Consider the following 25,662-nt stretch of genomic DNA (forward strand, 5'->3'; position numbering starts at 1 on the left):
CACACACAGATGCACCCGTCTTGCATGCTTAAGCACAGCAACTCCAGGGCATGAACCAAGTATCGGCGGGGTAGGGGCCACGTGTAAAGCAATTCCCATGCTGAGATCAAAAACACAAACAGAGGCAGCAGGACTTCTTCAGTAATAGTTTACTGAGCTTTCAAAGTATACAGTTCTCACTGGCTTCCCAGTGAGGAACAAAACTTAGCTCCTGAGAGCAAATCCAGTTTCAGCAGTAAAAAAATACAGCACACAGGATATCTAAGTCAGGCACACAATCTGGCAGAAGGGAGCAAGGGAGGAAAAAGGCTGGAACGACACAGGGCAAAGGATGTGTGTCTTTCGCTTCCTGTCCTCTGTGGGGGGCGGAGTCAGCAACTCAGCATCTGCAGGGGCATCACGAAGAAAAGCTTTCTTCCGGCTCTGTAATGTATTGCCATATCAGTTGTTTTTGGAAGGTTATCACGATGTGGTCTAGAAACCAATACAATATATCGCCCAGCCTTAATCCTCACTGACCACCAGCAAGCCAGATAAACCCCAACCCCTTCTCTATCAAAAGGTACTTTACATCTTAGATTATAATCACATTGTTTGACATTGCCTTCTATATTTCATTACTATACAGTTTTACACATAAAAACCAGAACTTCACATACACAACATGTGTTAATGACTGATTTCCTGCTGAGTTCATTTCTGTGAAGAAAAGAGTGGAGTGAGAGAAAGATGTCCCACACTCCATACATCTAAATGGGTTCTTCCATGTGAGAGTCTCTGTATGTTCCTTAAACACTCCTTTGAAAATAAAGCACTTTTTGCAATCTTTTCATTTGAACTGCTTCTCCTTTTTGAGTCTGTTGATGGTTTGAAGGGTTTCAACTGCTAAAGTTCTTCCTGTCCATGAAACTGTAGATTTAGAATTTCCACCAGGACTGAACCTCTATCTACTTTCTTGATATTTATAAGGTTTGTATTCTGTTTGAGTTTGTTGACATAAATCAAGGGTTCCACCCTGACTGCAGCTCCTTCCACAGTCCATACATTTATACAGTTTCTCCCCTGCGTATCTGCTGATGTTTTCTAAGGTGTCCATTCTGCCTGAAGCTCTTTCCGCACTCCATGCATTTAAATGGTTTCTCCCCTGAGTGGGTCCGTTGATGTTTAATAAGTTTTCCATTATCATTAAAGCTCTTTCCGTACTCTGTACATTTATATCTTTTCTCACCTGTGTGAGTCCGTTGATGTATTCTAAGGGTTGCATTGAAACTAAAGCTCTTTCCGCACTCCATGCATTTAAATCGTTTCTCTCCTGTGTGTGTCCGTTGATGTATATTGAGGTGTCCACTCCGACTGAAACGCTTTCCACATTCCATACATTTAAATGGTTTCTCCCCTGTGTGAGTACGTTGATGTGTTCTAAGGCTTCCATTCTCACTGAAGCACTTTCCACACTCCACACATTTAAATGGTTTCTCCCCTGTGTGAGTCCGTTGATGTATTCTAAGGCTTCCATTATCACTAAAGCACTTTCCACACTCCATACATTTAAATGGTTTCTCCCCTGTGTGAGTACGTTGATGTCTTCGAAGGCTTCCATTATCACTAAAGTTCTTTCCACACTGCATACATTTAAATGGTTTCTCCCCGGTGTGAGTCCGTTGATGTATTCTAAGGCTTCCATTATAACTAAAGCTCTTTCCACACTCCATACATTTAAATGGTTTCTCCCCTGTGTGAGTCCGTTGATGTGTTCTAAGGCTTCCATTCTCACTGAAGCACTTTCCACACTCCACACATTTAAATGGTTTCTCCCCTGTGTGAGTCCGTTGATGTATCCTAAGGCTTCCATTATCACTAAAGCTCTTTCCACACTCCATACATTTAAATGGTTTCTCCCCTGTGTGAGTCCGTTGGTGTCTTCTAAGGCTTCCATTATGACTAAAGCTCTTTCCGCACTCCATACATTTAAATCGTTTCTCTCCTGTGTGTGTCCGTTGATGTATATTGAGGTGTCCACTCCGACTGAAACATTTTCCACATTCCATACATTTAAATGGTGTCTCCCCTGTGTGACTCCGTTGATGTGTTCTAAGGCTTCCATTATCACTAAAGCTCTTTCCACACTCCAAACATTTAAATGGTTTCTCCCCTGTGTGAGTCCGTTGATGTATCCTAAGGCTTCCATTCTCACTGAAGCACTTTCCACACTCCACACATTTAAATGGTTTCTCCCCTGTGTGAGTCCGTTGATGTTTTCTAAGGCTTCCATTCTCACTGAAGCACTTTCCACACTCCATACATGTATATGGTTTCTCCCCTGTGTGAGTCCGTTGATGTGTTCTAAGTTTTCCATTATCACTAAAGCTCTTTCCACACTCCATACATTTAAATGGTTTCTCCCCTGTGTGAGTCCGTTGATGTGTTCTAAGTTTTCCATTCTCACTGAAGCACTTTCCACACTCCATACATGTATATGGTTTCTCCCCTGTGTGAGTCCGTTGATGTGTTCTAAGTTTTCCATTATCACTAAAGCTCTTTCCACACTCCATACATTTATATGGTTTCTCCCCTGTGTGAGTCCGTTGGTGTATATTGAGGTGTCCACTCTGACTGAAGCTCTTTCCACACTCCATGCAGTTAAATGGTTTCTCCCCTGTGTGAGTCCGTTGATGTCTATTGAGGTGTCCACTCTGACTGAAGCTCTTTCCACACTCCATGCAGTTAAATGGTTTCTCCCCTGTGTGAGTCCGTTGATGTGTTCTAAGGCTTCCATTATCACTAAAGCTCTTTCCACACTCCATACATTTAAATGGTTTCTCCCCTGTGTGAGTCCGTTGATGTGTTCTTAGGCTTCCATTCTCACTGAAGCACTTTCCACACTCCATACATGTATATGGTTTCTCCCCTGTGTGAGTCCGTTGATGTGTTCTAAGGCTTCCATTATCACTAAAGCTCTTTCCACACTCCATACATTTAAATGGTTTCTCCCCTGTGTGAGTCCGTTGATGTGTTCTAAGGCTTCCATTCTCAGTGAAGCACTTTCCACACTCCATACATTTAAATGGTTTCTCCCCTGTGTGAGTCCGTTGATGTATATTGAGGAGTCCACTACGACTGAAGCTCTTGCCACACTCCATACATTTAAATGGTTTCTCCCCTGTGTGAATCTTTTGATGTCTTCTAAGGTTTGAATTGAAACAGAAACTCTTTCCACACTCCATACATTTAAATGGTTTCTCCCCTGTGTGAGTCCGTTGGTGTTTTCTAAGGCTTCCATTATGACTAAAGCTATTTCCACACACCATACATTTAAATGGTTTCTCCCCTGTGTGAGTCCGTTCATGTGTTCTAAGGCTTCGATTCTCACTGAAGCACTTTCCACACTCCACACATTTAAATGGTTTCTCTCCTGTGTGACTCCGTTGATGTTTTCTAAGGCTTCCATTCTCACTGAAGCACTTTCCACACTCCATACATGTATATGGTTTCTCTCCTGTGTGACTCCGTTGATGTTTTCTAAGGCTTCCATTCTCACTGAAGCACTTTCCACACTCCATACATGTATATGGTTTCTCCCCTGTGTGAGTCCGTTGATGTGTTCTAAGGCTTCCATTATCACTAAAGCTCTTTCCACACTCCAAACATTTAAATGGTTTCTCCCCTGTGTGAGTCCGTTGATGTTTTCTAAGGCTTCCATTCTCACTGAAGCACTTTCCACACTCCATACATGTATATGGTTTCTCCCCTGTGTGAGTCCGTTGATGTTTTCTAAGGCTTCCATTCTCACTGAAGCACTTTCCACACTCCATACATTTAAATGGTTTCTCTCCTGTGTGTGTCCGTTGATGTATATTGAGGTGTCCTCTCTGACTGAAGCTCTTTCCGCACTCCATGCATTTAAATGGTTTCTCCCCTGTGTTGTTCTGTTGTTGTCTTCTAAGTTTTCCATTATCACTAAAGCTCTTTCCAAACTCCATACCTTTAAATGGTATCTCCCCTGTTGGAGGTCGTTGATGTGAACTATGTGTGCTCATTCAATGAAGCATATTCCACATTTTAATTTCTATTCCTAATGAAACGAAAGATGCACCATTCCCTGGAATTTTGACCGTCTTCTCCATCTCCTTCTTCAGAGTGGGAGGAAAGGAAATCCTGTTTTGGTTTCAAGGAAGAAAACTGAGGGAAAGAGAGCACATCAAGCTCCATTAGCAGCTTCGCCTATTTCAACGTCTCCTACATTCCCTCACCTCCTACTCATGTTCCGAATTTTTAGGAAATGAAGTTGCCATGACAAATGATAGTAATTCATGAGCAACTTTCTAAATCCTCAATCAATGTTCATAAAGCAATATGATTCTTTAAAGAATGATGTGCTGTCTGATCTTGTCCCCGTCTTCTGACGCAGGACTATCCTATAATGACATTGAAAAGCAGGATATTCAAGGCAAATAGATAAACCGTAGTTACTGCAATGTGTAGTACCTTGAAAATGTAGTATTGATTCACTAATTGCCTGAAGTTGTGTTATTTCTTGGGACATGAATTTATTCTTGTTCTGTCTTAAAAATCATAATCATACAATGTCATGGGGTGTTAGGGGAGCGGTAGTACCTTTGGTGGGGAAAATGTCATGCACCTTATAGGGTAATTTATCCACCATTGGACCTCACCCTCCACTCAGCACTCACCTGTTTCTTCCAGAAGCTGTCAGCATGGAACAGGGGCCACAATCCCAGGTACGGCTTCAACCGGCCGGCTAAACCAGGTGAGGATACCTGATGGGTCTCAAATCCTTGGTGTATTAGGGAATTCTGCTGCGGGTGAAGAAAGGCCCTGGTGGATGGAGAGGATGGGAACAACAGTGAATCCTACAGTCAAGAAGGCAGATTCTGCCCATTCTGCAGAGGAAAGTGAGGGCAGATGGGGATCATCAACCAGGGAAGGGAGCCCATCGAGAAGGAAAACTCTCGTCGTAATACTTTGGTGCACTCCCTCGCTTCCTCTTGAGTTATCTTCAGGAGAAGAAAATGCTCTGGAGGAAAACCTACAGAAATCCAGAGTGGAGTCTCTAAGATGGTTGGATGGTGTCCTGCACACCTCCTTCCAGCCACTCCTGCAGCCAAGCTGGTGTCTAACGTACTGCTCTGCTTTCCTTGGGACCTTATAAGCCAGGCTGAGAAGGGGGTCTTGTTGTCTAGGCAGCCCTGAACCCCCAAACACACTGCGCAGGCTCACAGTGCTGCTAACACAGCAGTTTCAGGGGGGTGATGAACTCAGACCTCTGTATCAAAATCTCTCCAATGTAGAATATGTAAAACAGAAGTGCTATTTATATCATACATCAATTAAAGTATTCAGAATATTTGTGTTTTGAAGAAAAGACCACCAAGTATTGGATGGCCCCTTCAACGCTAATGAAAGTCTTGTGCTTGGAGCCTTTGGGCGTGCAGGACGAGGAAAGCTTCTGCCACCATTATCCTTCCAATCGGGATTCAGGCCTCATCATACGACAGAAACTGCAGATTTGGAGACCTTTGACCATGGTATCCTTCTGGACCCTCTAGGGAGCTGGGGGCACTGCTGTGCAGTGGCTCCCCTCCTTCCTCCTGGGCCATGTCCAGAAAGTGGTGTTGGGGAATGAGTGTTCTGATCCCTGGGAGCTCACTTTTGGGGTGCCTCGGGGCTCTATCCTCTTCCCATGCTTTTTAATATCTATATGAAGCCGCTGGGAGAGATCAGCAGGGGGTTTGGGCGGTGTTCACATGCATGTGGATGATACCCAGCTCTTCCTATCTTTTAAACTGGAACCAGTGAGGATAGTGAATTCCCTGTGTTGGTGCCTGTAGGTGGTTTGAGGATGGATGGCCTCTAACAGATTTAGGTTGGATCCTGACAAGACAGAAGCACTGTCCCTGGGGGACCGGTGGAAGGCAGACCCTACGATTCTGCAGACTGGCTGGCCAAAGTGGTGCATGCTCTGGTTATCTCCTGCTTGGACTACTGCCATGCGCTCTACATGGGGCTCCCTTTGAAAGTGACCCAAAAACTGCAACTAATCCAGAATGCGGCAGCCAGACTAGTAACTGGGAGCAGCCGCCAAGACCACATTTCATTGGTCCTAAAGGACCTTCTTTGGCTTCCAGTGCGTTTCCAAGCACAATTCAAACTGTTGCTGCTGACCTTTAAGTTTCATGGCTACATTTTTCAGGAAAAGAAAAGTATTGATCTAATGTATAGAGATCATTCCTAGTCTATTGGTTCAAGAAGGTTCTCGTGGTTTTACTTTGTGTGATTCAAAGCTGGTGTTTTCTCCAGCTGGAACATTTTAGCTGATAAGGGAGTTTCCTTTCTGCTGAGAGCAGGTGGTGGGATCAGTTTTAATGAGATTATGCTGAACCTTCTTGTCTTTGGGAACCATAAGAAACTGGTTTAAACTGGAGTGAGTCAGGCTTGTTATCCAGTCCCAAGGTTACTCTGACATGGAATTGTTTTTAAATCACAGAATTGAAAGGTGCCTGGTCCCACTTCCTATTCTGCTATTCTCTACTCTGCTTGTGTGTTTCTTACATGAGTGCTGTTTTTATATACCAAGTTAAGGTTTTACTGTAAGTTAAGTTTTTGCTATCTTTTGCCTTCAGTACTAAATTTCTCTGCTGAATGAATTTTTTGCTGCCTCTGAGTGTTTTTTCCTACTCTGCTAATTATATGTCGGTCTTGGAGATCGTTATGGAGGAGCAAGAATTGTGACCTAGAGCCCTAAACAGCCTCGGCCCTGTAGGCCTAAAGGAGCGTCTCCACCCCCATCCTTCACTCTGAACACTGAGGTCCTCCTCTGAGGGGCTTCTGCTGGTTCCCTCCCTGCAAGAAGTGAGGGTACAGGGAACCAGGCAGAGGGCCTTCTCGGTGGTGGCGCCCACCCTGTGGAACGCCCTCCCTTCAGAGGTCAAGAAAATGAACAACTATCTGACATTTAGAAGATAGTAGAAGGTAGACCCGTATTGGGAGGTTTTCAATATTTGATGTTTTAATATCTTTTATGTGTACTGGAAGCTGCCCAGAGTGGCTGTGGAAACCCAACCACATGGACAGGATATAAATACTGCAATCATTCTTATTACATTGTGATTTTCTGTAGTTATTTTGGAATTCGTACTGCAATATCATCTCAAGAAATGTTAAGGGTGGAGAAGATCACAGGGTTGCCATAAACTGTAATCCCACCCACAAACTCTCTTTCGCATACAGTCTGTAAATTTGGGAAGGTCACACAGCTCACCTGTGCTAATACTGGCAGTCTTTGACCTGCATAGGCACACCTTGTATGTAGAGCCTCCAGCCCCAGGCACTGTCTATCCTGAAAATGGGTCCTTTGACTGGGAAGATTCATGCAGTCACTGTCATCGGATGCTGATGGGTTGTATCTCAGCTTGTCAGTCACTCTGACACTACCTAAAAAGAATAAGAGGAACAGAAATGCTTTTGAGATGCAACTTCTATATCAAGCCTGAGAGCGTTCATGGACTCTGCACCCCTGTTTCTGATGACAGGTGTACATCTTCCTCATCCTCAATAAACCAGGCAGTGGAAAAGACAATAAAGATGGAAGCCTGAGAGAGAGGAAAAGGTTTCTGGCTGCTTCCTGGTTGGGATTGGGGAAACCAAGCAAGAGCCGCTTCTGAGAAGGCCCCTCCCCTCTTCCTCTGGGGATTTCCTCTCCTCTCCAGGGGTGGGAAGAGGATGGAGCTTGCAAGTAGGAAGGGGTGGGGAAACTGGACCCCCCACTTTCCAGGGATCCCTCTCTGGTCGCCTTGAAGGGGTGGCCGATTCTTGGGCGGGGAGAGAAGCCAATGCGGCCCCTCCAGAGAATCCCAGCGTGGGCCATGATGGAGACAAGCCCCAAAGACTGGTCTACCTAGCTCCCCCCCCACACTGCTGCCCTTCCTTGCCCGAGGGATGCTCCCCCCCCCGACTTCCTCGACCCCCTCCCTCTTTCCCTGAGTCTCCCCTGCACCCAGAGGCCACCTTGGCGGGGCTCACCCCTCATCCTTCACGCCCCACCTCTCCATCCAGAGGACAACCCGCCCCCCCCCAACACGAGCCACACGGGGGTCTCTATCCAGGCGTCCCTCGCGCCCGTTAACCCTTTCATGACCCGCCTTTCTCCGTGCAGATCTCACATGGCCCCAGGGATCCCTGTGCAGGGAAACGGGGCAAGGAGGACTTCGTGGGGACCCCCTGGGTGGGGGCCCCATGTCCGGCGCTGCCAAGGCGCCGAAGGGGCCCACGAAAGATGCTTTTGGGAGCTGGCGGGGGTCTCTGGGTCCTTTTCTCCCCTCCCCCCGCAACCCCTTTACCTCTTTGTCCTCGCTCGCGATTCTCCTTTCCTTCCCTGCAACATCCACGGGGGGGGGTGGGGGTGGGGGGGGGGTGTCCTCCCCTGCCGCCCCTCCTCCCCTTTCCGAAAGATCGCGCCCCTAGAGCTACGGCGCAGAGCAGCAATCCGGCGCTGAAGCTCCAATTCCGGGAGAGGCAGGCAGTTTGGAAGGGGGGCTCATCCCCCCCCCCATTCCCGGAAGAGAGGTCGGATGGCGAGGAGGAGGAGCAACATATTGGGGAGGGGATTTGGGGTTGTGGGGGCGGGGTGGGAGGAGGACGTGCCGGGAGGGGAGGGGAGGAATAGAGAGGGGGCGGGGAGGAAGGTTATTCCCTTCCCGTTTTCCTCCTGTAGATCAGGAGAGCGGGGGAGGGGCTGATGCTGGCAATCCAATTACAAATTGGGGTCCCCCACCCCACAATGTTTATATTGCAAAATCCTGCCTTCCCCCACTCTACGCCACGAGCCGTGCGCCCGTGCTTTAGGTACTGGTGCTCTTCAGACCAGGGGGGGGGGGACAGTTATACGACTCCACCAAAACCCCAAGTCCCCACCACAGCCTCCGACTCTCCACTACGCCTAATGACTCCTCTGGAATTGGGGTCTCCAGGGCTCCCCCTGACTCCATAATCCCTTAGGAGGCAGGAGGCGATCCAGGGCAGCACATGCCCCAGGCAGAAATCCATCGGATTATGGATTATTATGGTACTTGACAGGGGTGGGTGACGGGCTCATGTTTCTGAATGCCAAAGACTCCTTGTTGTTGTTTAGTCGTTTAGTCGTGTCCGACTCTTCGTGACCCCATGGACCAGAGCACGCCAGGCCCTCCTGTCTTCCACTGCCCCCCGCAGCTTGGTCAGACTCATGCTGGTAACCTCGAAAACACTATCCAACCATCTCGTCCTCTGTCGCCCCCTTCTCCTTGTGCCCTCCATCTTCCCCAACATCAGGGTCTTCTCCAGGGAGTCTTCTCTTCTCATGAGGTGGCCAAAGTACTGGAGCCTCAGCTTCAGGATCTGTCCTTCCAGTGAGCACTCAGGGCTGATTCCCTTCAGAGTGGACAGGTTTGATCTTCTCACAGTCCATGGGACTCTCAAGAGTCTCCTCCAGCACCAGAATTCAAAAGCATCAATTCTTCGGCGATCAGCCTTCTTTATGGTCCAGCTCTCACTTCCATACATCACTACTGGGAAAACCATAGCTTTAACTATATGGACCTTTGTTGGCAAGGTGATGTCTCTACTTCTCAAGATGCTGTCTAGGCCTGTCATTGCCCTTCTCCCAAGAAGCAGGCGTCTTTTAATTTCATGGCTGCTGTCACCATCTGCAGTGATCATGGAGCCCAAGAAAGTAAAATCTCTCACTGCCTCCATTTCTTCCCCTTCTATTTGCCAGGAGGTGATGGGACTAGTAGCCATGATCTTCGTTTTTTTGATGTTGAGCTTCAGACCATATTTTGCACTCTCCTCTTTCACCCTCAATAAAAGGTTCTTTAATTCCTCCTCACTTTCTGCCAAAGACTCCTACTTTGTGACAAATCTGTGATGCATCAAAGATGCTCTGGAAAAATGTATTGTGGGAAATGGGGAGAGGTCTTTAAAAATTCATGCAACCATATGATCAGGGTTCCTACTCTTGGTGTGTTTGAACCTTTGATAGTCCTTGTAATTTAGAGCAGAATAAAAGTGGTCCAATGAAAATCCAATGTACGGTTGAATTTTGGCGAATATAAAACGAAAAGGACTTTGAAGTTCAAACCAACCAAAAGTTTCGGAAACAATGTTGCAACACTTTGATCACGGTCAATTGAATTCGGAAATGTTGTATTAGCGAGCTGTCAAACAGGGGAAGTAGCAAATGCCGGCTGTAGTACCTGCGTGGCCGCCGCCAGGGGCGCTGTTCGCTAATGCGGATTGGTTGAGACGGCAGGCGGCTGACCCAGAGTTCGGCCGCCCGGTCTACTCATGTTAAAGATAGGCGAAACGGGGTTCCTATAGTAAAGATAGGGCGAGAACGGTGTGCCCGGTCTACTGGAGCGCTTCCTTATTTACGGAAGGCTTTTTTTTTAGGAGATGGCCCTCTAAAAGGACATTTCCAGGGTCAGGGAGGGGAGACGTGTGCATGTGTGAGTGTGGTGCGTGTGCATTACGTGTGGGTGTGGAAGGTAGAGAGAGAGGGGGGGGGGTCTCCGGCCACAGTTATTGGTGCTCTTCAGACCAGGATGGGGGGGGGGGGACAGTTATACGACTCCCCAAAACTACTTTGTGACACATTTGTGATGTGTGGATGTTGCTGTGAAAAAATGTATTGTGGGAAATGGGGAGAATATAACAGGGGCCAACCAGAGAATATTGAGAAGCAAAGCAGCTAGTAAGCCTGATCTTTATTGATCTGTTGCAACAGGGTCCTCACTCCCCACACGCAGGAGGGAGGGGGAACCCAGAACAATGGTGCGCAGGGCCTTCTACAGACATTTTAAATGCCCTGCCCTGCAGCTCAAGACCACCCCTCCATACATCATACATACATCAGAGAAGGGGTGTAACCCAAGACCCCCCACCAGATACATCATACCTACATCACAGAAAGGGCGGTTTACAGCAGAAATCTGAGTGATTTGTTTACCTCCTGCCTGCCAGGTTACCTGTTTAATGGTCACTTGATTGGATTGCTTGGGGAGCCTGGCCAGTCTTTTGTGATGATAAATACTTAGTAACTGTGCCAGGTCACAGCCTCACACCCTATTCATATCTTAAATGTGCCCTTAAGAAAGGATTTGTGAAGGAAAAGACAATGGGGAGGCTCCTCCCATCTCTGCCTCTCTTTTAAATTGGAACCAGTGAAGGCAGTGAATTCCCTGTGTGCCTTTCTGGAGGTGGTTGGAGGATGGATGGCAGCTAACAGATTGAGGTTGAATCCAGACGAGGGAGGCAGGTGTGGGGGAGGCAGGTGTGGGGGACTCCCGGTTCCTGATGGCGTAAGAGTGCCCCTAAAGGACCAGGTCATCATCACCTTTGAGTATTGGGGTCAGTGCCCCTATTCCTCCAGCAGGAGCGATTGTGGGGCTTCCTTGCCCACTTCCATTCAGCTCTACCATTCCCAAATGGCAATTCTTCTTCAGCCATTGTGGAAGAAGACGAGCTGGAAGCTGAAGCGGCTTCCCTTGGAGTAGGCTTTGTTTCCCTTTCTGCTGACCTCAGTCTCTTGGATTGTGGCCAGCTTTCCTCTTCCATTTCCCTGAATGCTGAGCAGTGTTGGATGTATGGGGAAGCGAAATTCACCCCAGAACTTTTCCGCACACTTCCCTCCGCAGCACAGAAGGATGGGGGGAGGGAGGAACACGTACTAATAAAGGAACACTCCTATGAATGGAGAGAAGCAGAAAGTGGAGTCCCCTATAGATCAGTATTGGGACATGTGGCTTTTCAACTTGTTCATAAATGATCTAGAGTTAGGAATGAGTGGGAGAGGGCAAAGTTTGCTGATGGCAGTTGTTCAAACAAAGAGAGATTGTAAGGAGCACCAAAAAGAGCTCTCCAAACAGGGTGATTGGGCAGAAAATACAGTTCATTGTCAACAAGATTAAAGTGATGCATGTTGGGGGGCAGGGAAACACCCTCTTAATCTCATGTGCAGGATCATGGGGTCTGAACCGGGTTTCTCTGTGTGCTCTAGGAGACCAGGGGAGAGGGGAGCTGGTCACAGCAGGAGGTGGAGTCTCCCTGGATGCTTCAGCAGCCGGCCTCCTCTGGGTCTCCTGGCCCCCCTCCTCTCCTCCCTCTGAGCCTGAACTGCTCTCTGCCCCAGCCTCTTCCTGCTCACCAAACCCTGTTTCCTCCAGCCTGCAACATCTTCCCTCCCGTTCTGCTCCATTTTCTCCTTCTTTCTGCTCATTGCCATCCCACCACCAGTCCCCAGGATCTGAGCCTTCTTCCCTTGGGGGTTCCCCAGCTGGTGCCTCACCCCCCCCCCCAGCCAGCCAGTCCATGACAGCAAAAACAGCCATAGCAGTAAAATCAGTTTGATAGTAATATACACTCTGGTCCTCTGGTAGGAATACTCCCTAGCAGCAGGATTGAATAATAACTTCTGGGACTATGGAAAAGTACTATCTTCTCCAAACCCCAGAATAAGCAGGAGCTCTAGGGTTGCCCATGGGGTTCATGACTGAAGATGGGCCCCCCAGGAGACTTCCCTGGTACCTGCAGCCCCACCTTCCCCATCCTACAAATAGGCTTGGGGGGAAATCTCCCATTCAATTTCAGTATTTCAAGTTTTCTTCAGAATGCGCAGGGGGCAGGGATGAAGTTCTGTTGAATAAGTAGTGTTTTGAAATCATGCAGTGGTGGGGTGACAGAGCTTGGTGCATGCCATCTTGCATGCTTGAGTAGACCAACTCCAGGGCATGAGGCACGTAGCAGCAGGGTAGGGGCCACGTGTAGAGCAATTCCCACGCTGAGGTCAAAAACACACACAGAGGCAGCAGGACTTCTTCAGTAATAGTTTACTGAGCTTTCAAAGCATACAGTTCTCACTGGGTCCCCAGTGAGGCACAAAACTTAGCTCCTGAGAGCAAATCCAGTTCCAGCAGTAAAATCACACAGAGCTCACAGGATATCTAAGTCAGGCACACACACCAGCAGAAGGGAGCAAGAGAGGAAAGAGGCTGGAAGGATGCAGGGCAATGGATGTGTGTGTTTCGCTTCCTGTTGCCTGGGAGGAAAGTCAGCAACTCAGCATCTGCAGGGACTTCACGAAGAAAAGCTTTCTGCCGCTGCTTGGAGGCACGTCCCAGAAACACACACTGTGATTCACGGTGTATTGCCATATCAGTTCTTCTCCAAAGGTTATCACGATGTGGTCTAGAAACCGGTATTGGACCAGGTATCAATATATCGCCCAGCCCTCATCCTCACTCACCACCAGCAAACCAGATTCATCCTCTCTCTCAAAAAGTGCTTTACCTCTTAGATTATACTCACATTGTTTGACATTGCCTTCAAAATTTCGTTGCTGTTCAGTTTTACATATATACACAAGCACTTCAAATACACGTCATGTGTTTCAGACTGATTTCCTGATGAGTTCATTGCTGTGAAGAAAGAGTGGACACTGAAAGGAAAATGTCCCGTTCTCCATACATCTAAATGGGTTCTTCCTTGTGAGAGTCCCAGGATGTTCCTTAAACACTCCATTGTAAATAAAGCCCTTTTTGCAATCTTTCCATTTATACTGCTTCTCCTCTTTGAGTTTCTTGATGGTTTGTAGGGTTTCAACTCCTAAAGTTCTTCATGTTCATGAGTCTGTTGATTTAGAACTTCCACTAGGACTGAACCTGTATCTACTTTCCTGATATTTATACGGTTTGTCTTTTGTGTGAGTTTGTTGACAGAAATCAAGGGTTCCACTCTGACTGCAGTTCCTTCCACAGTCCATACATTTAAACAGTTTCTCCCCTGTGTATATGCTGATGTTTTCTAAGGTGTCCATTCTGCCTAAAGCTCTTTCCGCACTCCATGCATTTAAATGGTTTCTCCCCTGTGTGAATCCGTTGATGCATATTGAGGTGTCCACTGTTACTGAAGCTCTTTCCACACTCCATACATTTATATGCTTTCTCCCCTGTATGAATCCACTGGTGTAATTTAAGGTCTCCATTCTGACTGAAGCACTTTCCGCACTCCAGGCATTCAAATGGCTTTTCGCCTGTGTGAGTCCGTTGATGTATATTGAGGTTTCCATTCTGACTGAAGCTCTTTCCGCACTCCATGCATTTAAATGGTTTCTCCCGTGTGAGTCCGTTGATGTATATTGAGGTGTCCACTCTGACTGAAGCTCTTTCCACACTCCATGCATTTAAATGGTTTCTCTCCTGTGTGAGTCCGTTGATGTGTTCAAAGGGATGGATTATCACTAAAGCTCTTTCCACACTCTATACATTTATATGGTTTCTCCCCTGTGTGAGTCCGTTGATGTATATTGAGGTTTCCACTCTGACTGAAGCTCTTTCCACACTCCATGCATTTAAATGGTTTCTCTCCTGTGTGAGTCCGCTGATGTGTTCTAAGGTTTCCATTATCACTAAAGCTGTTTCCACACTCCATACATTTATATGGTTTCTCCCCCGTGTGAATCCTTTGATGGTTTCTAAGGTTGCCACTGAATCTGAAGCTCTTTCCACACTCCATACATTTATATGGTTTCTCCCCTGTATGAGTCCGTTGATGTGTTCTAAGGTATGCATTATCACTAAAGCTCCTTCCACACTCCATACATTTATATGGTTTCTCCCCTGTGTGAGTCCGTTGATGTGTTCTAAGGTATCCATTATCACTAAAGCTCCTTCCACACTCCATACATTTATATGGTTTCTCCCCTGTGTGAGTCCGTTGATGTATACTGAGGTTTCCACTCTGACTGAAGCTCTTTCCACACTCCATGCATTTAAATGGTTTCTCTCCTGTGTGAGTCCGCTGATGTGTTCTAAGGTTTCCATTATCAATAAAGCTGTTTCCACACTCCATACATTTATATGGTTTCTCCCCTGTGTGAGTCCGTTGATGTATATTGAGGTGTACACTCTGACTGAAGCTCTTTCCACACTCCATGCATTTAAATGGTTTCTCTCCTGTGTGAGTCCGCTGATGTGTTCTAAGGTTTCCATTATCAATAAAGCTGTTTCCACACTCCATACATTTATATGGTTTCTCCCCTGTGTGAGTCCGTTGATGTATTCTAAGGTTTCCATTTAAACTGAAGCTCTTTCCACACTCCATACATTTATATGGTTTCTCCCCTGTATGAGTCCGTTGATGCAATCTAAGGTATCCATTCTGACTGAAGCTCTTTCCGCATTCCATGCATTCAAATGGTTTCTCCCCTGTGTGAGTCCGTTGATGTATATTGAGGTGTCCACTCTGACTGAAGCTCTTTCCACACTCCATGCATTTAAATGGTTTCTCTCCTGTGTGAGTCCGCTGATGTGTTCTAAGGGTTCCATTATCACTAAAGCTCTTTCCACACTCCATACATTTAAGTGGTTTTCCCCCTGTGTGAGTCCGTTGGTGCCTGTTGAGTTGTCCACTCGTACTGAAGCTCTTTCCACACTCCATACATTTATATGGTTTCTCCCCTGTGTGAATCCGCTGGTGTAATTTAAAGTCTCCATTCTGACTGAAGCTCTTTCCGCATTCCATGCATTCAAATGGTTTCTCCCCTGTGTGAGTCCGTTGATGTCTATTGAGGTGTCCACTCTGACTGAAGCTCTTTCCACACTCCATGCAGTTAAATGGTTTCTCTCCTGTGTGAGTTCGCTGATGTTTTCTAAGGTTTGCATTGAAACTGAAGCTCTTTCCACACTCCATGCATTTAAATGGTTTCTCTCCTGTGTGAGTCCGCTGATGTTTTCTAAGGTTTGCATTGAAACTGAAGTTCTTTCCACACTCCATACATTTATATGGTTTCTCCCCTGTATGAGTCCGTTGATGTGTTCTAAGGTATCCATTATCACTAAAGCTCTTTCCACACTCCATACATTTATATGGTTTCTCCCCTGTGTGAATTTGCTTGTGTAATTTAAGGTCTCCATTCTGACTGAAGCACTTTCCACACTCCATACATTTAAATGGTTTTTCCCCTGTGTGAGTCTGTTGATGTATATTGAGTTGTCCTCTCTGACTGAAACTTTTTCCATATTCCATACATTTAAATGGCTTCTCCCCTGTGTGAGTCCACTGATGTAAACTTAAGTGTCCATTCTGACTGAAACTCTTTCCACAATCCATGCATTGGAATCCTTTCTTGCCCATGTGAGTCCGCTGATGTGTTCTAAGTTTTTCACTATCAGTGAAACTTTTCTCACTCTCCATACCTTTAAATGGTTTCTCCCCTTCTTGAGATCGCTGATGTGAGCTATGTGTGCTCATTCAGTGAAGCATATTCCACATTTCACACATTTTAATGTCTATACCTAATGAAATAAAGTGTCCCATCCCTCAGAATTCTGAATGTCTTCTCCATCACCTTCTTCAAAGTGGGAGGAAAGGAAATCCTGTTTGGGTTTCTAGGAAGAGAAGAAAGGGGAAGAGAACACAGCAAGCTCCATTAGCACCTTCTCCTATTTCAACATCTCCTACATTCCCCCGCCTCCTACCTGTTGGGATTCAGAACTTATAGGGTTAAGATGTTCTGTGACGCCTCACATTCTGACGTGTGAAAGGAGGGAGGAGCTTTACTTTCTGTTGTTCTCTCTTTGTCTCTGAAAGAGACGGACGCCATGAATGCTAGCAGTCCAGGAGAATCTGAGAAATGCTGAGCTGTAAATATTTTGCTGCAATAAAGAACTGTTAATTTGGACTCATGAGTGCTTGGTGTGTTTGGATCTAAGCAAGCAGCAACGGTTTTTGTTCCACTGTGTTTTTACTCTGCAAGGCGAAACCGGAGAGAAGAAGGTTGGCGCAGCTTGGCTAAGAAGTGTGCCGGACCGCAATAAACTGGGGCTAATTGGGGCCATAAAGCAATTAGCCACTGCCAATTAAGATTTTATCACAGGTTATGGGTAATTACCGCTTGTAAAAACTGTTGCTGAAAGTCTGCCGGTGTGCTTTGAAGTCAGCTTGATCGGCTGAGAAGACGCTACCGAAGCGGAGGTCTGCGTTCTGTGTTTTGCCTGCTGCTAAGAGGCAAGAGTTGCTGAGAGCTGAGAGCTGGGAAAGCAGCTGAAAAATCGGGTGCCGGAGAGCTGACTGGTTTTACGTGAGTAGCAGCTGGGGCCCCGGGAAGAGGAGAGAATGGCAGACAGCCAGGTCCTTGAGGACATTCCGCTTGAAAAGCTCACTTTAAGAAGTTGGGCAACCTGGTCCAGAAGAGTAAGGGGTTGGTTTCTGGTTACTGGGCTTTGGGATGTAAGCCAGAAAGAGCCACTACCCCTGAATCCAGGTCCTGAAGGGACAGACATTGCAGGCTTTGAGGCTGCGTTGCCTGAAGATGGCCAGCAGAGAATGCAAAGAGAGCTTGCTATGCTGAAAGCATGCGTACACGCATCGCTCTTGCCCAGTTTGGAAGGCGTAAAGTCAGCAAGGGCTGCCTGGGAGGTGCTGAGAAGTTTGTGTGAAACTTCAGCAGGAGGCCAGGGCCCTGGAGAAGTCATGAAAAGCCTGGAAATGGCTGTAGCCCCAGTCCCTGAGGTGCAAGTCGGGGGGGCTGAGAATTCCAAAGGCAAGTTTCAAAAGTTTTCCACTGTGAGTGCTGAAGTGAAACGCAGTTTCAGCGAGGGCAGGGCTGGCACAGAGTGCTCTTCCGGAAGAAGGGGGGCCAGGCCAGCTGAAAGGAGCCCTGGGCAGTGTTTTTCCACTGGGGATCGTCGTCAGCCAAAGTCTGGAAGGCTGCGGAGAGCTAGACGCTTCAAGGTCGGCCACCTGGACAAAGTGAAGATAAGGCCTAAAGAGTCGCGTGGGAATGCAGAGGCCAGTCCGGTCTCCAAGGCAACGGAGGAGGCTACTTCTACGGAAGCTGCCAAGGTCCTGAGTAAGGGGGAGTTGGTTGCCGAGACAACCAGAGAGAACAGCTGCAGAAGCCCAAAGAGAGGGGGCAGCGAGACGTTTGTTGCTATGGCATTGTTTGAGGACAGCTCTGAGAGAGACAATGATTTACGCTTTGTAATCGACTCAGGAGCTAACCGAAATCTGATTCCAGAGACCCCTGCAGTCGAGATGTGGAATTGCACAGCAATTCCGGCTGGAAAAACTGTTCAGTTTGCAAATGGAGAAAAGAAAAATGTGACTAATGTTGCAAATATCTTTTTTTCTGTTTTGCAGGAGCAGATGGAAGTTTGCATTGTGCCAGGAATGCAACACTGTATTTTATCTGTGCCTTATTTGTTGAAAAAGGGGTTTAAGGTTTGCTTTGAACATGATTTTTGTACAATCTCCAAAGGAGGGAAGCAACTGGTTAGAGTTGCAAAGGGACAGAATGATCTCTTCATTCTTAAAACGTCTCTGGAGGGTGAGGGGAAGGTTGAGAAAGCACAAGCCCTGCGTGCTACAGTTCCCACTCATGTTTCGTGTTCTTGTGTTTGGCATAAGAAGACAGCTCATTGTTCTCTTGAAGAACTACAGGTGCTACCTGAGGTTAGCAAAGGCTGTAGAATTGAGGAATGTGCAAAAGTCCTAGATTGTCAGGCTTGCAGACAGGCAAAGGTAAGAGGGTGCAGTTACCCCAGGGTGGAGAGGGTAACCACAAAACCTTTTGATCTTGTGCACATAGATCTGTTGGGTCCCATGAAGGAACCAAGTCTGGGAGGGGCCAGGTTTCTGCTGACGCTGCAGGATGATTTTTCGCAGAACACCTGGACACATGGTCTCAAATCCAAGGAAGATGCAGCACAGCTGATTAGACGTTGGATTGAGGAGGTGGAACTAAGGTTCTCCACGAAAGTGCAGGCAGTTGCTTGTGACAGAGGTACACGGTTTACTGGGTCTGCTTTGCAGAAGTTCTTTCACAAGAAAGGGATACGTCACACAGTGACTTCTCCTCAACAGAGGGGGGTGGCAGAGCTAAGAAGTGAGGCTCTGGTTAAGGCTGCACAGGTGATGCTGTCAGATTCTGGGTTATCTCCAAGGTTTTGGATGGAGTCAATTAAATATGTGAGCTTCACCTGGAATCGGTCCTACAATTCAGTGGTAGGAGACACCCCGTTTTTCATGCTTCACGGGAGGAAACCTCAGGTTCACTTCCTCCGTGTGTTTGGATCAATGGCCTCGGTGCCGGTGCCTGAAGCTTTGCGAGGGCCAGGTGAACCCAAGTTCCAGAAAATGATCTTCTGGAAATGAGCCAGCGGCTCATGCATGGAGGTTTGCATACCCATCAGGTGATCAGAGTAAGCTGCTGATCAGTAAACACGCTGAGTTCTATAAGCAGGATGAAAGGTCAAAGACTCCTGCCAGACGTGATATTCTTTCAGAATGTCTTTCTGATTCAGAGCAGGAAGGTTCTGATGAGGAGGAAGGAGAGGCTGAGTCTGCTGATGACGATCAGCTCACTGACCAAAGTCAGGAGCAGGATGGGGCATCTCCACAAGTTGTAAAAAGAGAGCCCAAGAGTGAGCCTAGTTCTCCTGTGAGGGTAATGCAAAGGATTCGAAGACGCGTTAAGTCAGAGGGGGAATCCTGGGATGCAGAGGACACACCTGCTGACCGCAGTGAGTCAGAGGAAGTGCCTGAGTTTGTGCCCAGGCGGTCCAGTCGCACAACGAAGGGTATTCCACCTGAGAGGTATCAGGCCACAGGTGCGTGGGTAAGTTTCGCACAGTGCGAATCTGAAAGTTGTGAGGATGTTCCACAGATGCCTGACAGGGATGCCAAGAGAGGGCGCAAGGCATTGGGGAAGGGATTGATCTCACAGAGGTCTGCAAAGGTACATCCACAGGTCTTGTCAGAATGCTCGGCGAGAGGGGGTGTTGGGATTCAGAACTTATAGGGTTAAGATGTTCTGTGACGCCTCACATTCTGACGTGTGAAAGGAGGGAGGAGCTTTACTTTCTGTTGTTCTCTCTTTGTCTCTGAAAGAGACGGACGCCATGAATGCTAGCAGTCCAGGAGAATCTGAGAAATGCTGAGCTGTAAATATTTTGCTGCAATAAAGAACTGTTAATTTGGACTCATGAGTGCTTGGTGTGTTTGGATCTAAGCAAGCAGCAACGGTTTTTGTTCCGCTGTGTTTTTACTCTGCAAGGCGAAACCGGAGAGAAGAAGGTTGGCGCAGCTTGGCTAAGAAGTGTGCCGGACCGCAATAAACTGGGGCTAATTGGGGCCATAAAGCAATTAGCCACTGCCAATTAAGATTTTATCACACTACCCATGTTCCCAGTTTTGAGGAAATGAAGATGCAATGTCACCAAATGATAGTAATGCATCAGCAACCTTTCATAATCCTCAGTCATCTTTAATAAAGAAGCATGATCTTGGAATACAGCCTATTCAAATCAATTGTTTCCTCAAAGGAAAGGCAGCTGCTCTCTGTCCGTGAACAGGCCCTCTCTTTCTCTGGTTCATCGTTCCTTTGGACATTTCCCATCCGCTGCATCATAATCCTCCATCCACCCCAGTTTCCACCTCTAGATCTTTATGAATCACCTGCACAATTCCATTGGCGTCAGGAGGTCCATATAAACCATTTTGTGAGACGCAGGTCTTCGTCTTTTCCAGGGACTGTGGTCTGGGTCAGTCAGAGAACTAGTGACAAGGCTTGGTGCTTGGCGTCAGCTGAATGGGTGCTCAGGGAAGCTCCTGTTCTTGGAAATGGACCTCAGTCTACATGCCTCACATTGCATGGAGAGAGCAGGAGAAGCAGAAGGAAAGCAGGTGGCAAATGGGAAACACCCACCCCCATTGCTGCTTATAATAATGATGTGCTGCCTGATCTTGTGCCTGTTTCCTGACACAAGACTATCCTAATCTGACACTGAAAAAGCTGGATATTAAAGGCAAATGGATAACTGTACTTAGCGGGAACTTCATCCTTGAATATGTGGTATTGATTCATTAACAACCTGAAGTTGTGTTATTTCTTGAGATATGAATTTATTCCTGATCTGTCTTAAATATCATAATTATAGGATGTCTTGGGGTGTTAGGGGAGCGGTAGTACCTTTGGTGGGGGTAATTTATCCACCATTGGTCCCCACCCACCATTGGTCCCCACCCTGCACTCAGCTCTCACCTGTGGCTTCCTGAAGCTGTCAGCATGCAAAATGGGCCGCAATCTCAGGAACGACTTCAACCGGCCGGCTTAACCAGGTGAGGATACCTGATGGGTCTCAAATCCTTGGTGTGTTGGGGAATTCTGCTGCCGGTGACGGCAGGCCCTGGTGGATGAGAGGATGAGAACAACAGTGAATCCCACAGTCAAGAAGGCAGATTCTGCCCATGCTGTAGAGGAAAGTGAAGGGCAGATGGGATGGTCAATCCGGGAAGGGAGCCCATTGAGAAGGAAAACTTTGGTCCTAAACCTTCATTGCCTCTTGAGTTATCTTCAGGAGAAGAAAAAGCTGTGGAGGAAAACCTACACAAATCCAGAGTGGAGTCTCTAAGATGGTTGGATGGTGTCCTGCACACCTCCTTCCAGCCACTCCTGCAGCCAAGCTGGTGCCTAACGTACTGCTCTGCTTTCCTTGGGACCATATAAGCCAGGCTGAGAAGGGGGTCTTGTTGTCTAGGCAGCCCTGAACCCCCAAACACACTGTCCAGGCTCACAGTGCTGCTAACACAGCAGTTTCAGGCCGAGAAATGAGCTCAGACCTATGTATTAAAGTCTCTCCGATGTAGAACATACTGCGTGTTCCCCAGTATGTGGATGATACCCAGCTCTTCCTCTCTTTTAAATTGGAACCAGTGAAGGTCCTGTGTGAGTGTCTGGAGGCAGTTGGAGGATGGATGGCGGCTAACAGATTGAGGCTGAATCTTGACAAGACAGAAATACTGTTCCAGGGGGACAGAGGGCAGGCAGGTGTGGGGGACTCCCTGGTCCTGAATGGGGTAACTGTGGCCCTGAAGGACCAGATGCACAGCCTGGGCGTCATTTTGGACTCACAGCTGTCCATAGAGGTACAGGTCAGTTCTGTGTCCAGGGCAGCTGTCAGCCAGCTCCATCTGGTACGCAGGATGAGACCCTACCAGCCTGTTGACTATTTCACCAGAGTGGTGCATGCTCTGCTGATCTCCCGCTTGGATTATTGCCATGTGATACATGAGGCTACCTTTGGAGGTGACTCGTAAACTGCAACTAATCCAGAATGTGTTAGCTAGACAAGAGAATGGGAGCAGCAGCTGAGACAACAGAACACCAGTCCGAAAGGATCTTCACTGACTCCCAGTACATTTCTGAGCACAATTCACATTGTTGGTGCTGACCTTTAAATTGCTGTGGTTGCATTTTTCAGGCACAGAATGCTGTTATGCCTTCAGGAACAAATTTATTTGCTGAAGGAATTTCTTGCTGTCTCTGAGCGTTTTTTCCTACTCTGCTAATTGTATGTCGGACTTGCTCTGGAGATCATTGCGGAGGAGCAAGATCTGCAACCTAAAGCCCTAAACAGCCTCGGGTATGTAGACCTGAAGGAACATCTCCACCCCCATCGCTCAGTCTGTACACTGAGGTCCTCCTTTGAGGGTCTTCTGCAGGTTCAACCCCCCCATGAGAAGCAAAGTTACAGGGAAGCAGGCAGAGGGCAAGGAAATGGGCAACTATCTGACATTTAGAAGACAGCTGAAGGCAGCCCTGTATAGGGAGGTTTTGAATGTCTGATGTTTTGCTTTCTTTTATGTTTACTGTAAGCTGCCCAGAGTGGCTGGGGAAATCCAGCCAGTTAGGTAAGGTAGAAATACTACAATCATTCTTATTATATTGTGATATTTTTGTAGATATTTTGGAATTCGTACTTCAGTATCAGTTCATGAAACGTTATGGGTGGAGAAAATCACAGGGATGCCATAAACGGTAATCCCACCCACAACTTCTCATTTACATACAGTCTGTAAATTAGGGGGGGGGGGTCACAAACCTCACCGGTGCTAATACTGGCAGTCTTTGGCCTGTATAGGCACACCTTGTATGTAGAGCCTCCAGCCACAGGCACTGTCTACCATGAAAATTGGTCCTTTGACTGGGAAGAATCTCAGCTTGTCAGTCACTCTGACACTCCCTACCAAAAATAAGAGGAACAGAAATGCTTTTGAGGTGCAACTTCTATATCAAACGTGAGAGCCATTCCATGGACTCTGCACCCCTGTTTCTGATGACAGGTGTACATTATCCTCATCCTCAATGAAGCAGGAACTGGAAAAGACACTTGAAGATGGAAGCCTGAGAGAGAGGAAAAGGTTTCTTCTGGCTGCTTCCTGGGTGGGATTGCGGAAACAAAGCGCCGCTTCTGAGAAGGCCCCCCCCCCTCCGCTCTTCCTCTCGGGATTTCCTCTCCTCTCCAGGGCGAACAATGGTTGGACTGGGCAGAATCGCTGTGTCTGGACAGGGGCTTATGGGGGCGGGCAGAGGATGGAGACTGCAGGAAGGAAGGGAAAGGGGGACAGGACCCCCCCCCCCACTTTCCAGGGATCCCTCTCTAGTCGCCTTGGCGGGGCTCACCCCTCGTCCTTCACGCCCCACCTCTCCATCCAGAGGACACCCCCCCCCCAACACCAGCCACACGGGGGTCTCTATCCAGGCGTCCCTCGCGCCCGTTAACCCTTTCATGGCCCGCCTTTCTCCGTGCAGATCCCACAGGGCCCCAGGGATGCCTGTGCGGGGGAAACGGGGCAAGGAGGCCTTCGTGGGGACCCCCTGGGTGGGGCCCCCATGTCCGGCGCTACCAAGGGGCCTAAGGGGCCCACGAAAGATGCTTTCGGGAGCTGGCGGGGTGTCTCTGGGTCCTTTTCTCTCTCCCCCCCCCGCGACCCCTTTACCTCTTCGTCCTCGCTCCAGAGTCTCCTTTCCTTTCCTGCAATATCCGGGGTGGGGGGTGGGGGGGTGTCCTCCCCTGCCGCCCCTCCTCCCCTCTCCGAAAGCGCGCGCCCCTAGAGCTACGGCGCAGAGCAGCAATCCGGCGCAGAAGAGCCACTTCCGGGCGAAGCAGGCAGTTTGGAAGGGGGGCTCATCCCCCCCTATTCCCGGAACAGAAGCCGGATGGAGAGGAGGAGGAAGAGGAGGAGGAGAAGAAATGGGTGCAACGGATGGGGGCGGGATTTGGGGTTGTGGGGGGTGGGGTGAGAGAAGGATGTGCCGGGAGGGGAGGAATTGAGGGGGGGGAGAGAGAGAGGAAGCTGATCCCGGCAATCCACTTGCAAAGTGGGGTCCCCCACCCCAAAATGTTTACATTGCAAAATCCCTCCCTCCCCCACCCCACGCCGCGAGATTAGATCCGTCCGTGTTTTAGGTACTGGTGCACAAGGAGCAGCGGCTTGGACTCTGTGACTCCTGTGTTACGGAAAAAATGGGGCTCTGACTTTTGCACACAAACACACACACACGAGACATCCAGGTAAAATTCACGCCTTGTGTCTCCCGTCAGAGGTAACACAATGAGGCCAGTAATAAAGCAAGGGCAGCTGTTGATCTGTTTGCGGGCAAAGGCTCCCCCCCCCCCATGCAAGGAATAAAGTAATCCGGTCTCTGTGGCAATTTATTTTGTGGGGGAAATCCTAAAAAAAAAAAAGACCTCAACTTCAATCCTAAAAAAAAAGGTCAACAACTTTGGTTGGCTCTCATGGCCCTTCACTTCATCAAATCTGGCCCTCTTTGAAAAAAGTTTGACCACTGGAATAAATTCATTCAACTTGTGATTTGGTGTGCGTACACTGTGGACTCAATGGATGGCGCTGGGTCGCCACGGATAACTTCGTCATTTCTTACTACGATACGAAGCTACCAGCCTGAGTTTGATCAAACTGCGGGAGGCGGTGGAAGACAGGAGTACCTGGCATGCTCTGGTCCAGGGGGTCACGAAGAGACGGACATGACTAAATGACTAAACAACAACTATTTCTGGGTTAGCGGAGTCTGTAACCTGAAGCGTCTGTAACCACTGTATTACAGAAAAGTCCTTGACGCAGCCAACTAACGCATGCACTAACGTTGCTTACTATCTCCTGATAGCGGCACTGACCAATCACACCAAACACAATGGGGGGGGGGTTGGAGCAGAACAGCTGGAAATCAGCTGATTGGCGGACGAGGAACTGCACCTGACGATTATGTGGGCGGCAATTCCCACCCAGAGAGGCTTGAGGGGGCGAGCCCACTTTGTAACCACCCAGGAATGGCACTGCAGGGGAGATGGCTAGCGTGCCCACAGAGAGGGCTCTGAGTGCCCACTCTGGCATGCGTGCCATAGGTTGGCCACCACATAGCTAGACTGAGCTTGGAGCAACTAGGCTGGTGTGGAAGGAATTTTGTTGTTGCTGGAGTGCCTCTTTTCCTCAGACTGAAGTGCTCCCAAACCCTGAATCTTAGGAGGGCATGTTTGATAATAATTATAATTTTATTATTTGTACCCCGCCCATCTGGCTGGGTTTCCCCAGCCACTCAGGGCGGCTTCCAACAAAGATTAAAAGGTAAAGGTACCCCTGCCCGTACGGGCCAGTCTTGACAGACTCTGGGGTTGTGCGCCCATCTCACTTAAGAGGCCAGGGGCCAGCGCTGTCCGGAGACACTTCCGGGTCACGTGGCCAGCGTGACATCGCTGCTCTGGCGAGCCAGAGCCGCACACGGAAACGCCGTTTACCTTCCCGCTGGTA

General features: G+C 48.1%; 3 protein-coding genes across 9 annotated transcripts in view; all 3 read right to left on the bottom strand.

Moving 5' to 3' along the window:
* Nucleotides 1–8,843, bottom strand: part of LOC307225277 (uncharacterized protein) — a 61,280-nt gene extending 52,437 nt beyond the window's left edge. Inside the window, exons 1-2 of the mRNA XM_079993208.1 lie at nt 8,358–8,843; nt 4,692–4,836 (exon numbers count right to left, since the gene is read on the bottom strand). Of these exons, the coding sequence (XP_079849334.1) occupies nt 4,692–4,836; nt 8,358–8,401 (189 nt within the window). The 5' untranslated portion in view covers nt 8,402–8,843. The remainder of the gene's footprint in view (nt 1–4,691; nt 4,837–8,357) is intronic.
* LOC307224933 (uncharacterized protein) lies at nt 601–24,052 on the bottom strand. 7 transcript variants are annotated; one of them, XM_079992328.1, is made up of 3 exons: nt 23,833–24,052; nt 21,095–21,239; nt 601–4,155 (listed from the first exon to the last, which is right to left on the bottom strand). In XM_079992328.1, exon 3 carries the CDS (start codon nt 4,035–4,037, stop codon nt 1,047–1,049), a length of 2,991 nt encoding a protein of 996 aa, XP_079848454.1. In that variant the 5' UTR covers nt 4,038–4,155; nt 21,095–21,239; nt 23,833–24,052; the 3' UTR covers nt 601–1,046. The 7 variants fall into 7 exon arrangements, with proteins under 7 accessions (XP_079848454.1, XP_079848455.1, XP_079848451.1 ...); XM_079992329.1 differs by lacking the exon at nt 23,833–24,052 and adding an exon at nt 22,980–23,197; XM_079992325.1 differs by lacking the exon at nt 23,833–24,052 and adding an exon at nt 22,935–23,197.
* Nucleotides 12,865–20,506, bottom strand: LOC307224997 (uncharacterized protein). Its single transcript, XM_079992529.1, has 2 exons — nt 20,231–20,506; nt 12,865–16,529 (listed from the first exon to the last, which is right to left on the bottom strand). The coding sequence occupies exon 2, from the start codon at nt 16,300–16,302 to the stop codon at nt 14,272–14,274; it is 2,031 nt and encodes a 676-aa protein (XP_079848655.1). The 5' UTR covers nt 16,303–16,529; nt 20,231–20,506; the 3' UTR covers nt 12,865–14,271.
* Nucleotides 24,053–25,662: the final 1,610 nt, after the last annotated feature.

This window comes from Podarcis cretensis, assembly GCF_951804945.1.
Source record: "Podarcis cretensis genome assembly, chromosome: 10".
Classification (NCBI taxonomy): domain Eukaryota; kingdom Metazoa; phylum Chordata; class Lepidosauria; order Squamata; family Lacertidae; genus Podarcis; species Podarcis cretensis.